Here is an 18,023-nt window from a genome sequence, read left to right as displayed (position 1 = left end):
CGGTATTTGAAAGGCCATATAATTTACCTCAATTTAGGATAGACTCTTGAATTTTGAAGAGTCGAAATAGGATGAACAGAACCAAACGAAAAAATATAAACAAGTCTAAATATATATATATATATATATATATATATATATACAACCAAGTATAAATTGAAAATAACGTTCAAAGCTATGATTGCGTTGGATAAAAACCGCAATTTGTATACGTGTGCAAGCAAAACAAATTTCTTGGTAGAGGGGTCTAAATACAGCACAAACAACATTTTCCAAAATACCAAAAAAAGTGAAAAGTATATCTTAACAAAACGTATTTGACTAGCTATATATACCCTGAAACCCTGTTTCTCGGCATAACACAAAGATATGACTTCATTGAGAATTTGAGATGATCTTTGGTTTCTTTTTTTTTTGTCAATGTTAATGTGATAGACGTGAGCAACACCAGTCATAACAATGATTAGGTGAAATGATATTAGCAAGTTTGTAGTAAAAGATATCACGTACAAAAAGAAAATGTACAGTGTCATTAGTTTAATGTAAACATTGCTAACAATTAATATATAACATAAACATAAAAGTATCAAATATATTATACATATAATTAGTTACAAAGTTATTATTGCATTTTACATCTTTTGAAGATTACATTGTGTAGTTGAGTTTGGTTTTTATTGAATAAACTTCAAGGCCTATGATACGCGAATGCACTTCCTGTTTTGTCTACACGAAATCGAAACTTTTCAAACTGTAAAAAAAGAAGTAAAATTATGTATTATGCCAGGTTAAAGAAAGTGTAATCGTGGAACAATAATGAACACCTAAATAACATTATCCCATGCTCGAAAAGAGCCAAAATAAGTTTCTTCTATAGCATTTGAATATAAAAAATTATAATCTGGGTTATTTTTTTTTTATTTGTTTGATTTTGTTTTGTTTTGTTTTGTTTTTGTTTGATATATTCTAAAATATCAAATTGAACTAAATTTGACAATGATTGATATTTTTTGTTTGTTTTAAAATCCAAAAGATGCAATCAACAACCATAAATCGATGAGAAAAAAAACCAATGCCATGGCTAACAGAAAAATGACACAACATACCTTAACGATATGCAACAAGAACCCCACTGAAAACCGGATTGTGAACTTTGCAGCTTTGAAAAGGCAAGCAAGTATTTCTTCACTAGTGGCACGCGTCAGTGATAAGTCGCATTCGACGATGTCATAATCGAAGAAGAGAAGACGGGATTGAGACCTGTAGGTTGAAATACATATCCAGTAAACGTAAAAGTGTTGTCAATAAAAAAAGAATAATCGAAAGAAGTCATTCTACGTAATAACGTCAGAAAAATATATTTTGCCTATTCTTCTTACGTTCATCTAGCTTATTTACACAAATGGTTTTCTCAATGTTCGTCTTTCACTATTCCCGATGAATGCTTTATCCAGAAATCCGGATTGGACTAAATTTAGAGAGGCTCATTACATTAAAATAGATAGTATTTACGTCATCTAACTCGTCACCTTGATAACATTTTTCTTGACCAAACGTCTTCCAATTACCAATTTCCAGAAGTCGTTAACTAATCGTTAACCATGTTTAAGTTAACAAATGTAGAGTTTAGCTTTCAACAATCAGTCAGTCTATCAATAATTGTTCGTGTGTTTTGCATTAGATATAAATAGTTGGATGTGTTTATATATTTCTACACATATGGCTTTTGATTTAGTGACAATCACTTGCAACTGGTATCTGCCGATTGTAGCTTCGTTGAAAATTTTTGGGACTTTGGGGTATATGAGACCAGATACACACAGATGTTTCTTATTAGAATGAAATCTTTATAACCTTGGTTTTGATTTGAAGGTACTGATGATAAACACGGTAGCTATAATAAAAAAAAAAAAGCTCTCTTTGTTAAATCGATTAGAAACGTTCAACCAACTGAAACCTACTATGTCAGAAATATTCAATACGATGCACTTGTTATTTATTTTGGCTACTGAGTCTGTCATCCACAAAGGATGAGTAAGTTAATATTGTGGAATATGTATAATACTAAATCAGATTCGTCTTGAGAACTTTCCAACCAACTAATACTATAATAATATAATAATATTCTTGTTATATACTTCACCAAGTCAATTGTTGCTACTTTGATGCCGATTGGTCACCAAATATGGCCATCAGATGGGATCTCTTGGTCACTGAAAACCGTATTAAAACAAAGGAGAAAATCTTCTCGAGTAGTACATTACATAATTGACCTGGCCTTTATAATGTACTTCCTATAGTGGCGAGTATATTTTGACCCTACATTCAGATTTAAATCTGTTATTGTCTTGTTCATGTTATTGGTCACCCTGTTGGTAGCTGTACTATGTACACACATCTAGACAGACTCGGAAGATTTTTTTTTATCACGATAATCTTAATCATTTATATCGTTTTAAAGTTTCAAGTAAACTTACATGTATAGTACATTCTTCAATCAGAGTTTTAATATAATAAATAGCATCATCTTGTTTATTCTTTTCTTCCTTGTTTTTAGACCGCATTATAACTATACTGTTCAGGAGATGTTTCAATGATTCCCTCCGAGCATTGAACGATATTTCCTAAAATTAAAAATTTCCATCGTACATGTTGTAAGAAAAATAGCTTTGAGATATGAAATATTTTAGTGATTTGTCGCAAAATTAAAAAAACATTCTTGCAATCATAACCATATTCATGACGTGTATTTTCATTTGATTTGCACTTACTGAGTTGACTTTTATATATTTACGTAAAAACAAACAGAGGTCCGGCCACAAAATCCATTTTATCCTGCAATCAGCCAGCTAGTATACCAATAACAGGTACACAAATATTTTTTTGCTTTATTGGTACTTGTACAAATAAAGTGTCCTGTTATCCCGTTTCCATGTTGAGCAAGCGGTAATATGGATATTCCTTTTTACGTAACAGTTCATGTTGGGGTCCTCTTAGCGGTCCGCGTTTAAACTACGCATCGATTTCGTTGATAAATCAGAGACAACGATTTGGATTTAAACCACTAATGCTTTAAGGGCCGAGTTTAAATTGCAGGATAACACAATTTTATATGTAAATTATCCGAAATATAAAATGTATTTGTACTCGCTACGAAACAGGAGAAAGGCTCGGCGAACCTCGCTTATCGTCCTGTTTCTAAAGCTCGTACAAATAAATTCTATATTTTCCGACAATGTTTATACATTGTATTTTTTATGCATTGTATATGTATTTTAAATTACTTTCGCTTTGAAGTCTCCGAAAAAAATGCTAATATTGTTTATGTCGAAATCACAGGAAGTTCTATAACACATGTTTCCATTGTTACTTTGTGTAATACATTTTTTTAGGAATTTAACATTTAAAAGGAAAAAGCCTTACCCACTGAATGCTCCCACGAACTGGTTCCATATTAAGGAATTCTTCCTTCACGGATACCGCTTCCTTTGTTATTCGATCAATCTCCTTGGAAAATCGACCAACAGGCGCATGCTGTATATACAAATAAATTATATATAAGAAAATAAGAAGATGCGGTATGATTGCCAATGAGACAACTCTCCACAAGAGACCAAATGATACAGAAATTAACAACTATAGGTCACCGTACGGCCTTCAACAATTAGCAAAGCCCATACCGCATAATCTTTATATATAATTGTTTTAAAGCTATAATTAAACAGTGTTATGGTTTTTAATTTGACGACATAGAAAGTTCTTTCCTATATGATTACATCGGATCCACATGGTCATTTCTGTAAATTTTAAACCATATCAATATTACATGATATAGTGTAGTAGCAATTGGTATGAAAAAGTTGTACAAATTACGAAGACGCCTTCCATCAATACATTTCAATTTTAAAAGAAATAGAAAACTCGATATCGAATTTATATACTGATGTTTTGAGTAAAAAAAAAACAAGTCGTGCATTGGTAAATCAGAATGATTTTTCTTACATTCTTCGATTTTGCTAAACACTTTTGACACAACATTCCATTTTGTTCTAAAATGACATTCTTTCGACACACTATACACTTCACATCTGAAAAAAAAAAAATTACAAATGTAAAATCTTCAATCCCATTCAACCTGTTTGCAAGTCAACAGATTGTGATTTGACGGAGACAAAAGCCGGTTTCCGTAATCATCATTGGAATATACATAAATTATATAATGGATTTTCAATTGAAATCGTGTCAACACTTATTCTTTTTTATGCAGTTAATATAACGTGATTTACATGCAGAACAAAAGGTATTTGTTACCTTAAAATTGTCTGCAGGAGCAACAACATATTTGTCATAAAAATTAAGACAGGTGTTCAGTAATATTTTGGTGCTTCAAGATAGACAAATCATTAGTTTTTTTTCAAATATTAAAAATTATGTTTGAAAAATAGACTACAAATTCATTTTCACTATTTTCCTTTGTCTGCATTAGCCTCTACATACTCCAATAGAATAATTTATGTTTGTTTTCAGGTTATGGATTTAGGATCACTGTAGTTCAGTCTATCGCCTGACAATTTGTGTTTGCGAGTTGTTCTTTTTCTGTACTTTTAAAGTAGATAAGAACTTGTCCTTTTAACATTAATAAATGCTAAGAAAAAATATAAAATACATGTGTAACGTAAAATGTACGTGAAATTAAACTATCTTGTTTCAATAAGCGGCGAAAGTCAATACTAACACTTGTATTGTATATGTTAATTAATTAATTATAATGAATCATCCTATATCTGTCTTGGAACACACAAATGTAATCGGTAAATAACTTTGTTTTTACATAAGATGGTAAAATTGAAACTGGAAGCATTATGAATATATTATGGAATTAAATTATAAATGTTGATATTTATATAGGTGTGGCATATCAACACAGTCAACATTACGTTGAATAATGATAATAATTATAATGATACAAATTATACTAACCAGGTTTCTTTCCAAAACCTACTAAAGAAGACGAACTTTGGCTGAGAGCAAAAACCAAATCCTCACTTCCAAATGAATGTAGCTAAAACATTAAAAAAGAATCAATTATAAGTCTTCAGCTATTGATCTTAAGAAACGCACACACGAACTCACTAACAACACCAGCAGCAACAACAATTTCATAAACAACATTTGAATATATACACTTTGTAGTTCAAATACTGTGAACAAGAATTGTGTGAGTTACTTGTCTGTGAATGTTCCAAGAGTTCTATCCTGATATAATAATTCTTCAGTGTACAAAACGCAGTGAAGAGTAGACATGCATGTTGTATGTATTGTTTTTAATCTTAATTTTCTATGTTCATATGTAGCTGTCATTTATATGACGTGAAAGTGATATTATTTTCAGGTGAGTTTTAAGGGAAATGTCCATTCAAAATTTTAAATGAAATTTACGCGAATTTGTCAGTAAGTAATAGGGAAAATTAGTTTTGAACAACACAAATATATATTAAAACAGAATATAAGGTTGATTGATTGATTATCGTTTGTTTAACGTCCAGTAACGTAAAATATTTCTGAACATAAATATCATAAAGGATCATTTGCTTGGCACAGCATGATTCTGTTTGCATCCTTTTCTTTTCACGTGCCAGTCCAACTTCATATCTTCAGATACTTTAGTTAGTTAATGAAAGAAAAAAGATTTACCACATTAATTATTTAAACAAAAAGTATGAAGAAGATACTATTAGAAAGCTGAAAACAGAGAGACAGACTGTACAATGACAATTTCCATTCTGATGGTCACTAATTATAAATCGCTTCTAGTCCGTTTGTTTCTATAATCGAATGAAATAGGACGTATCAGTGGTAAAATAGGACGTATCAGTGGTAAAATAGGACGTATCAGTGGTAAAATAGGACGTATCAGTGGTAAAATAGGACGTATCAGTGGTTTATCAAAATATAAAAATGAAAAGATATTAGCCCAGTCGTTTAATTTAAGCTTTTGTTATATAGATGAAATACTTTCCATCTATTCAAATGATATAAAAAACAAACACCACTAAATCAATCTGGTCAAGTTTATGCCTAGAAACATGTGCGCATCTTTAATACACTCGTTGTCTTTGCTCATTGCTGCCAGACATTTCATGTGCAACTATACTGACATTGTCAATAGTACATGCAAAGTGGTGTCTTAATGTTACGACATTGTCGATAGTACATGTAAAGTGTTATATGGACTTATTGAATAGAATATTTTGATAGTCACAACACAAATTCTACCATCAGTATTTGGAGCATATACTTAAACGTAATCCCACTCTGACAAAACGTAGCGCATTTGATGTTGTTATTTACTAAAACAAGCAAATGATTTGCATGAATGAAACTTTTGCTAAAAGAGAAATATAGTTTGACCATTTTAAACCAATATTTTATTTTTGTCTATGAATTTGCATTACAATTTATAGGGTAGATGTGCTATTTACCTGTATGTATACATATTGTACGGTTTATTAAAGGTTTTCAAAAAACCAGAGTGCTATTTGCAGAAGTAGGTGACCTCCATAAGTCATCTGTCACTATAAGATTTTAACATTGGTTGAAAATTTGGATATAGTAAGGTGGTACATATATCATGCAGATATAATGATAGATAATCTTAAAAATATGGAAAGGTATTTTATTTCAATCTTTCGCGATGGTCAAGGTGAAAAAAAAAAAAGGAATAAGGAAACAAGAACACGTAGATTCCATTAACACTATTTAGAGAAATTAACCAATTCTTGAATAATTACGTCCGGTTTATGTACATTAGAAACTGAAGCGTAAATCTTTCAGATGCATTTTGACGACCTCAAATTTGCAAAATCAGCCAAATATATTAAAGGAAAATTGATGTCTCTGAATAGAAACGAGAAGGTGATATGGAATTCGTAGTGACGAAAGGTTTTGTCATCTCCACTAAAAATCAACTGGAAACGAATTTCGTTAACTACATGTATATGAGTTCAAGTCTGCTTCTTAAAAAAAGGTAAATTTCCGAATATCACTGTAAATATCAAATCAATAAATGTGAAAGGACCGCTTTCTTGTGTCTTATTGAATGTAAGATTGCCGAGGATACATGTAAAGTGGTATCACACCAAACATTCTACCGGTAAGTATTAAGATCATACTTAAATGTAGCTCTACTCTGACAAAACATATTTGATGAAGGAAACTTTTGCTAAATGAGAAATATAGTTTGACCATTTTGAACCCGAATTGAATTGAATTATTAAAGTGATTAAGAACTTATTATATAATAATATTAGTTTATTAACAAGGAGGGGTTCGGTTAAGAATATAATTGTAAAATTCTTCACATAGGAATTTGTATACATGGTAAACGCTGTTATATATTTTTACTATCATTCATATTCGTTCATACATTGTAATGATTGAGTACTAGTACATTGCCTCTTGTTGCTAATAATGTGTCTCTACTAAAAATAAACGGTAGAATATTTATCAATTAGTTGATTAACACTTCACATGTTGAAATATGACTGAATAACAATTGTTAATAACCAATATTTTCTAACAGTTAACACTTCTTATTTGATGAGTCGTATTTTTGTTTGTGTTTGCCATATATATCTGAGGAATATATATCTTTCTAGGGTTGTTTAAATAGTTTCCAAATGTAATTCCATTATCTACCGAAACTAATTTTTGACAAATAAAATCATCCAGTTAAGCCTTATTATAATAATATTTGGACATGTCTTAAAAAGTGTTGAAGCTTGCTTTGAAAATACAGTATTTCGCATTTCTCCTAAAATGGACAGAAGCTTTTAGCCACGTCTGCTGCTTCTTACGTATCACGTGATCAACACAATAAATAACATGCACATACCGAGTATGAGGTGTCTCTACTTTTTGATAATTCTCTCCTGTTGGCATCACACTTCAAGCATAAAGTGGAATGAAACTGCTTTTCATCGGACTTGCAAACTGTACATAAATTGTCTGTAAAATATTCAAGTACATTAATAATTAAATTTGTAAACACATTTTCCTTTCATCTATTAAACCGAGAGATATATTTTTTCAAATCAATATATTTAGCTCGAAAATAAAAAAAAAGAAAGATTGGGAAGTTCTGAAAGCATTAGACGAGCATTTGAATCAACAAATGACAAATATGAAAAAAATAATTTTTTGACCTATGCAAGGTATTGTCTCCGTTGTGAGGCAATGGTAACACATTTCTTACCATGGCAAAGTATATGCATATTCAGGACGTGAACAGTTAAATGCGATATGAGTATGAACCCTGCTGTGTAAAAGACAGAAATACCAAACTTGTATTTGCTGATTCACAAGGTAAACTTCCGCTGGAAAACTTTTCACCCCACTTGGACACATTATTCATACTCCGAGTCGAACAATATTTTCTCTTACTATTTGATGCTGCGTGGTTAGAGGAGAAGCAGCACATACCAATTTTAAAGTCTAGGGTATGACCGGTCGGGGACCAAACCCACGCCCTCTTGCACTTCTATATAAAAAAAGGCGACTACGAGATAACTGAGGCAGTTCATAATCCAGGTTGACCGACTTTCCAGAAACTTTCCTTGGATTTATTGTTAATTTATAGTTCGTATCCAGCAGATACATACATCATTTGCCACTGGACGTTAAACAAGCAAAACTCATTTAATGAATCAGTCGATATTTCCATTCGTAATTACTAGACAATTTTATTGAATACCAGTTTATTATTACAAAATAAAAGTGAAAATAGAAAGATGTAACACACGGATAATGCTAATAATTATAATAACTTTATCTCCTAAATAAGTTTATTTTTTAAATACGTTTATTTCTTAACTAACTTTATTGCTTAAATAACTCTATTTTATTGAAATCTTCTAACGTAAGGTTTTTAAATCCATATGTAATTCTCGATATTTCAAGGGCAGGATCTACAATGGCCCAACTGCAACCTGGAAAGATGTTTTGTATAGCTCTTGACATAAACAGTATAAACTGTATCGTTATTTGGTATAAGTGTACATTAGTTGTCTTGAAATAGAAAGTGAAGTCCTTATCAGGTGAGCAACACTTATTTATGTTAACGGTTATATTCCGATATTTGAAAATTGAATGTTATAAAAAGGGAAAAGATGTGATATTTGCCTCTTTTATGTCGTTTCAAATATTGACTACTTTCAAAGATTCCGGGGAGTACTATACGAATATAATAAAAACTACAAATTCGGATTGGGCAAAAAGAATATTACACATGTAAAGCAACTTTTGTACACCTCATCTTAAATCCATTTGAAAAATATAAGGACGACAATATAAATGTATGTAAAAATATTTTCGGCACTCTTAATCCCAAAATAGTTGTAACATTTATGATTTCTTAACTTACAGGCTAAAGTGTGACCAAAACGGAAACTTTGAGGTGGCCTTTTTCGTGGTGTTCTTGAACTAAAAATACCAACAAAAGAATCATCTTGCATTTTCTGAAAAAGTAAGAAAAAAGAATGATTTAAAATTATGTACGTTATTGGTGGAAGAATATAACATTTACAGATTTACAGCTAACATTTTATCATCCTTGATTTTATGGGTTTTTTTTCGAGAAATTCTTTGCATGACCTGTATTTGCAGACCTCAAGGGGTCGTTGACTAATATTCCCATTTGTATGCGTCCGTAATGCAGGCGTCACACTATCCCGAAATTGACACCAGATGGCCATACGAATATGGAATTTTGAATTTCGCGCGAAGATGGTCCCGAACTTGTTTAAAAGCCAATCATCAGCCGAAGCAAGTACGATGCCTACAGAAGGTCACCAGAACCACACACGAAGGAACACAAGCAAAATCGGCTTTGATGGCATCGCAGATATCATTGATGATAAGGGCGATGGTGTTTGGAGCAATTCTGGAATTTCGAATTTCGCACGAGATGGTCCCGAACTTGTTTAAAAGCCAATCATCAGCCGAAGCAAGTACGATGCCTACAGAAGGTCACCAGAACCACACACGAAGGAAACACAAGCAAAATCGGCTTTGGTGGCATCGCAGATATCATTGATGATAAGGGCGATGGTGTTTGGAGCAATTCTGAAGTTGAAGGACAGGCTTGGATATTTGTCGCCGCAGTCCAGGTGTCGTAGAGTGATTGATAGCGTAAGTCGAGAAGGGAGGGATTGTCTGTACGAACACTTCGTACTCTCAATACGATATCGTATAATCATCGTGTCTCCTTCGTGTGTCCTGCGTATAAACGTCGTAATAAAAATTCACATCTTTGTGTTGCCTTCGTGTATGATTCATGTGCCATCGTGTGACTTTCTGTATGCATCGTACTTGCTTCGGCTGATGATTGGCTGTTAAACCAGTTCGGCAACATCTTCGTGCGAAATTCGAAATTCCATCTTCGTATGGCCATCTGGTGTCAATTTCGGGACAGTATGACACCTGCATTAGGGACGCATTATGGTATACCGTAGTTCGTTCGTCCGTCCGTCCTTCCGTACGTCCGATTGATCACCCGCCCGAATGGCAACACTTCGTACAATGACTCAAGTTTGCTTTTAACAATTCTCATAAAATTTTAACACCACGTAAAGATTAACAGACGTAAGCTCCCTTTCGATTTTGGTGTGTCGTTCAAGAGTACAAGAGCGAAAAACTATACACTGTTGTTGTGATTGATAAAAGAAAGCTCCTTTTCGATTTTGAATATTTTTGTTTGTCATTCCAGTATTATGGGATTTAATAGAGAAAACGGATTGATTAAAGAAAACTCCCTTTTGATTTTGAATGTTTCTGGTTTGTTGTTCCCGGGTTACATTACTACATGATTTCACACACTCCAAGGATCGGATTCAATATATACAACCTTTAAACATGTTTTTGAAGGATAGAACTATTACACAATGTTGATGTAGATTACAAAGAGGCAAACACAAACCATAAGTCGAAGAAAGACAGACACCATCATATCCAAAAAAGACTAACACACAGCCCATAAAATACCAAAGTTAAAGTATCACACATCACTAAAAAAACCGGGTCTGAACTCAGGTGTCCCGGAAGTGTAAGCAGTGTATGTTCCGCTAGTGGCACCCCTTGTAGTTCTTAATTGTAAAAATAGATTAAGTGGGTAGCTTCAATTTTTTTTTAAGTATTGTACAAAAATTATGATTAATTGAAATACTGGCTAAAATCACAGGCGCTTGTGGAATAGACCCCCTTTTTTCTATTCAATATGTATTGTTTTTATGTTACAGTTTTTTTTTTAGGAAATATTACTTAACATTTTAACTTATTTTCACTTGTTCTTCTTCTTATTCACACGATTTTACAATAACAGTAGTTTATATAAGATGCCCCTCTATTCTTATTTCAATGTGGAAAATAAGAATAGAGGGACATCATATATAAACAAGCTACTGCTTGTTATTTTTTTTATAAAATTTCACATGAAAGACCAAACAGTGCACTTCGAAAATGGCATCTGATATCCGGATTACTAATATATTTATTACGATAGTATGCCTGTATTTCAAGATTCACAGCGGACAAATTATAACAACAACAATAATGAATTTGAAGCGGTTTCAGATTATATATATATAGATTCTACCACTGCATCGAGTGTGATACGATATTTATCCACTCGAGACAGTTAAATTTTCAAATTTAAAACGCGAGGCTCGCCGAGCGTTTTAAATATTTAAAATTTAACTGTCGAGAGTGGATAAATATCGTATTACACGAGATTTGGTGGTGGAATCTGTTTCTCTAATGATTTTCAAACAATATGCAGGCAAAGTTATTCCTTCTTTTTGAATGATCTGCAAAAAGATGTGTTCTTTCTATGTGACGTCATCAGGCATGGTCGCCTTTTTTCATGCCGTCACAATAGGAAATTCAGAGGAAAGCAAGAAAATTCGACGTCATAATCGGATTTTAACCAATGAAGAACTGAGATCAAACGAACCACACGTTGATTAAATTTTTTTTATACAATGGGTGCAGAAAGGGATAAATTGACGAAGAATTAGAGAAAAGTTAATATATGTTTGCCATTCATATCATATGAATAAGTTACTTGCAATCTTGGTGTTGTTTTTAATTTATAAGGAAATCTCAGTTGACCAGGAGAATTAGAAAAACAACAACCAAGACACCCCCTCCCCCCCCCCCCCCCCCCCCAAAAAAAAAAAGAAGAAATAAAAACAACCAAAAACAATAAACAGAATCCGCATCATATATTTGATTATTGGGACTTCATCTTTACACATTGTTTAATTATCGTCTTAAATCGATTTGTATACTCTTTACATGTTAACCGAATATAAAAACGATATAAAAATTTCCCAAATTAGATATAAACTGTAAGAAGACATGAATATTTTATATGTGTGATTATTGTTAAATCTCATGTAGCTTTGACGTAAAGAATCTATTAATGACGCTTCAAAGATTGTCAGTTCTTAACTTTAAAAAAAAGACAAATACGTCTAGATAATTCCCTTAACTCAGACTTTAACAAATTTTCAAAATGAAATTTAGTTTACTTTTCAAAAGGAGGTCGGTAAGGCAGTTAAACCAAGGTGTTTAGATGTTGTATTTTTTTTGTTTTTTGTTGCGTGGAATACGCTTTTCGATACAAGTAACGAGGTGCACGATAAACACTGCTCTCTTAGCACATAAACAAGTATTGCTGTCTTAGCACATAAAAAAGCACTGCTGTCTTAGCACATAAAAAGCACTGCTGTCTTAGCACATAAAAAAGTACTGCTGTCTCAGCACATAAAAAAGCACTGCTGTCTTACCACATAAAAAGCACTACTGTCTTAGCACATAAAAAAACACTGCTGTCTTAGCACATAACAAAGCACTGCTGTCTTAGCACATAAAAAAGTACTGCTGTCTTAGCACATAAAAAAGAACTGCTGTCCGAGCACATAAAAAAGTACTGCTGTCTTAGCACATAAAAAAGAACCTCTGTCTTACCGCATAAAAAAGTAATGCTGTCTTAGCACATACAAATGCACTACTGTCTTACCACATAAAAAGGTACTGCTGTTTTAGCACATAAAAAAGTACTGCTGTCTTAGCACATTAAAAAGTACTGCTGTCTTACCACATAAAAAAAACACTGCTGTTTTACCAAATAAAAAAGCACTACTGTCTTACCACATAAAAAAGCACTGTTGTCTTACCACATAAAAACACTGCTGTCTTACCACATAAAAAAGCACTGCTGTCTTATCACATAAAAAAGCACTACTGTTTTATCACATAAAAAAGCACTACTGTCTTACCACATAAAAAGCACTACTGTTTTACCACATAAAAAAGCACTACTGTCTTACCACATAAAAAAAAGCACTGCTGTCTTACCACATAAAAAAGCACTGCTGTCTTACCACATAAAAACACTGAATACTTACATCTGATGACGGATGTCTTCTCATCTTGTCTACACATACAAGACAATACTTGTGTCTTTCTCCACTGTACTGACCACATTTTGTACATAATTGAGCTGCAAAGACGATATATAATGGTACAAAGGTACAAAATGTATTATTAAATGACATAATAAGTTTATAGGGACGACCGTCAATTTGAATATTCAAAATAACTTTTAAGTTACACAGAATTAACAGATGTGTATTGCAAAATAAACGCTTTGGATTTTTAATTTTTGATTAGTTCGAATTTTAACGGAACAAATGGCATATTCAATTGAGCAGAAAAACCAGTCTAATAAACTAACAACTTCTAAGCAGTATTTCATTTGTTACATTTCTAACAATTTCATATTCCAATGTAACACATATTAATATGAGGAACAGACAAACCTTTTAACCTATTTTGGAAAATCATTCTGATTGTTTTTGTAGATTATTTTGAAAGTTAGTGGGGTGATATGTGTGGAAAATTACGGGGTCAATATGTCTTTTATAATCTAGTAAGCTAGACAAGTTTGAAAAAGTCTGAAATTGGATACAATAATGAATTCCATAGTCAATTAATAACAGTCAATTAGTTTATATAAGTATTTCACGAACAAAAGAAACATAATAATAAACTTTTAACAATCATAACTAATACTATTCCATTGTATTAACACTTGTAATACTGATCAAAGCAAAGTAAAGAATTTCAATAAGTAAATCAGAAGGGTTGATATTATAAGAGTGCAGCGGTGCAGTCAACATATAATCTGCTCAAAAAGGCATACATTTATTATGTCTTGATAAATTTTCAAAAATTATGGAGCTTAATGACCTTTCTCTTAAATCAGTTTTGTTTATTGACTAGTTTCAAGCTCATAGTGTTTACTTAAAGTTATTATAAAAATGAATTAGTGTCAAAGATTATTTTACTGAATTTGAAAGTTGTTTTATTTCTAGAGACGAAAATAAGTTGATGAAAGTAACGAATAAATTAAAAATTACTGCCATTTTTCAGACATAGAACCGAAAGATTGACTAAATCGACAATCATTCCGAATATCAATACAGTGAAATACTCTAGTCAACGCAATATTATTGGATATTACATTTAATTCTTTATTTTCAATATTAGATCATCCCGCTTTGTAAAACATTGCATGATAATATGATCGGTATATTTTTATTCACTTCAAATAACAATATCTACTTACGGAATTTATATTTAGCCGAGAATTTCAGTCCAAAATTATCAAAATCAAAAGTATTATCCATAAGTAAGTCTCCCGCCATCTTTCGAGGTTTCTGTAAATTTCATACTGTTTTATTATTATCTGACATAAAAATCATTCCGCTTAAACTGAATTAGTCTCACAACAACCTTTAACAATCTGGATCAAATATATTCCTTTCTGTTTTACAGGACGAAAGCAAGGGCGATAATGCATTAATTAAAAAAAATACTCGACAAGCTCTTTATTTCAATTAACGTATCATTTAACAATTATAAACAGCTGAAATAATACACTTTTGATTTTCGGTCATACTATTGTTTTTGTCGTTAAAAGAAGAGTGCCAGGTGTTTAAAGATCAACGAATTGCAAGGGTTTACTTGTTGGATTATTTAAGATTTTAACGTATTGTCTTCCTAACATATGCAATAAGGTTGTTTGTCATTTGATAAACGGAACAAACAAAAGAAATGTTATTCAGCTATTTTAGGGTTGAAAAAAAAACAACTAATAATTGTAGGTTTTTCAAACGTATAAATTCTTACAAAAAGATAGTTAAAGGAATATGTATTTGTCTAATCATATAGCAAAATGCTGGAGTAAGGACTGATACAAAAGTTCGAAATACAGAGCTATTTACATTATAATCTCATCCTTTATCTTTGTTTTATTTACAAATTTCCAAACCTTTTCTATCCAACCTTTTTTGATAAAATAAAACCACATTAACTAACAGGAAACATTTTGATATAGGTACATTAGTTGGTTGTTTCTGAATCTAAATTGTCATTTAGAAACATAACACATAGTATGGTAAATGGTTGATTAACGTATATATCTTTCAAATGATAAAAAAAACCCAATTCCTATACATACCTTGTAACGGTCTTCACCGTTAGGCTGACACAATAGCATTAGACATACAATTGATTGATTGAATTATTGTTTGTTAAACGTCCAGTGACAAATATTTCTTGTGTCCTCAGGACGAGCACAAATTAAAAATTAATCAATACTGACAGGCAGGTTTAGTTTCTATACGAGGTATATAGAAGGCGGTGAAGGGTGGGAAATATGGCCTGCTGCCACTGGATAATGATGACATGCTGAATAGAAACAGCAATTTTGCCTTGCGACAGGCCACATACTGTCACCTCGTAGATCGTAGAGTGGTTGCCATGATTCTTTAACGTGAAGGAAGCGTGGCATTTGTACTTCACGAGGCATCGGATTGAAATTCCCCATTTCATGAATGAAATCAGTGTATTGAAATATGGACGTTATGGAAAGTAATGCCCAACACTCCCCCTTAGTTACTTCTCTCTTAGTTCGGTTTTATGGGCAATATTGTCATGAAGTTGGGTTGATCTTAACTGGAACTTTATATTAAATATACAAGCATTACATAAACTTCAATAAAATTCAATAAAATTCACTCATGAAATATCTGCATCTAAAATCTCCTTCGTTGTCGCCAATACACAAGTATGCATGTCAAAAGTTCGTATTGGAAGCACACACACAACCACCATATTAGAAGTGTTTTAACTACTAAACCATTTTCTTTCTAGTATTGTTGGATAATTCAGAAGAGCAGACCTACATTTTTAAAATAGCATATTCCACATTAGAGAGCGTTGGAGAGAGTTTAAACTTTTCACTTATATTTCAACATGCGAAAATGCAAACTTTGTTCGCAGGGTCACAGGTATATTTTAAATGATATACAGTAAACCATTTCAAAAAGATCCTAATGAGACGTATTTTAAGCGTCTAAGTAAGTCATGAACATTTTAAGATTTTTTGTGAAAAGAGCTGCAGATGCTTTTTTTTAGTTTAAACATATTTTATTTGCTTAAATATGCAAAAGGGATGAGACACAAGTTAATCAAACTTATGAAGTCTTCTCCCATGAACAATTTATAACAATAGAATTTTTTACAAAGCATGCATGCAAACAATACATTGTATATATTGGATATGTAAAAGATGATGTGTGATGATGTGAATGGTTGTACACAATATACATGTATATGCACTTTAGTGTGCTGTATTACACAATTAGAAACCTCTTTGACTCTTTAATAAACTCATATACATTCTTTACAATTCTTTCATTTTCATCATTAGTTAATGACGAATCACCGGAGGTTAAGATGTTCAAATTTAATAGAGAGTTCTCTGGTAACCAGTTCAGATTATTAGATAGTTTGATTCTTATATTCGTATAATTAGGACATTCAAAAAAGAAGTGAAATGAATCTTCACGCTTAGCACCACAGCTACAAGACGGATCTGTAATTATATTAACTCTGTTAAGATCATAATTCAAAAACGAGGCTGAGCATCTAAGTTGAGTCAAAATGATGTTGAGTTTACGATTGCCAAATTTATAATGTTTGGGTACTTAGGCTTTTGAATTTAGTTTAAGATTTTTTAATTCAGTTTTGAATTTACCTAAAGAGTCAATGTTGCGGGTCAGCACATTAAGGTTATTCCACAGTCGTATAGTTGAAGGTATGAAGGATTCTTGGGTCAATGAAAGTCTACAAAAAGGGTATATTATATCATTCCCATTACGTAAGGGATAAACAGCTGTACTTTGGATTGTTGGTGGAATTAAATTGCAAAGATAGGCTGGTGCATTATTATGTTGAATATTATAAAATAATTGTAACTTCCTCCTTTCTCTTCGTTCAGCTAGAGTTTCCCAACCAATCTCATCATAAATAATTCTACTACTAGTAAAAATAGGAAGACCTGTTACAATTCTGGCTGCCTCAAGCTGCAGCTGCTCTAATTTGTTACAATAACCCACACCCATATTATCCCAAACTTCACAGGCGTATTCGAGTAACGGTCTTATAAAAGTCAAGTATAGCTTTTCTAAGTTATTTCTACTTAATCTGTACTTTAGTTTTCTAAGTACATTCAAATGTTTCGATACATTTTTTATGATACTTTCCACATGAGTGTTCCATTTAGCATCTCTACTAAATGTAACACCCAAGTGTTTATGAAAATCTGTAACTTTAATATTCTTACCATTGAATATGAAATTCATTTCCGGAGTTTCAATGTATGAAAACAACATAATTTCTGTTTTTTCTGGGTTAAAGGACATCAGCCATTTCTTAGACCAATCGCTCAGCTCACTCAGGTCGTGACTGATCACTGATTTTATTTGTGACGTGTCACGACTAGAGTAGCTGAGAGATGTGTCATCTGCAAATAATCTACATAAAGATATCAAATTTTCAGCAATATCATTAATATAATTATATATATATTATAATTAATGAATAAGAGCGGTCCC

General features: G+C 32.0%; 1 protein-coding gene across 1 annotated transcript; it reads right to left on the bottom strand.

The window, feature by feature from the left end:
- Positions 1-522: 522 nt before the first annotated feature.
- On the bottom strand, positions 523-14,932 carry LOC127737854 (uncharacterized). The gene is made up of 9 exons (XM_052248803.1): positions 14,690-14,932; positions 13,467-13,561; positions 9,422-9,515; positions 7,895-8,007; positions 4,981-5,062; positions 4,003-4,088; positions 3,424-3,534; positions 2,478-2,624; positions 523-751 (listed from the first exon to the last, which is right to left on the bottom strand). Exons 1-9 carry the CDS (start codon positions 14,766-14,768, stop codon positions 689-691), a joined length of 870 nt encoding a protein of 289 aa, XP_052104763.1. The 5' UTR covers positions 14,769-14,932; the 3' UTR covers positions 523-688.
- Positions 14,933-18,023: the final 3,091 nt, after the last annotated feature.

This window comes from Mytilus californianus, unplaced genomic scaffold (genome assembly GCF_021869535.1).
Source record: "Mytilus californianus isolate M0D057914Y unplaced genomic scaffold, xbMytCali1.0.p SCAF_4, whole genome shotgun sequence".
NCBI lineage: Eukaryota > Metazoa > Mollusca > Bivalvia > Mytilida > Mytilidae > Mytilus > Mytilus californianus.
Note: the sequence above shows the minus strand (reverse complement) of the source record. Positions and strands in the feature narration are given on the sequence as shown.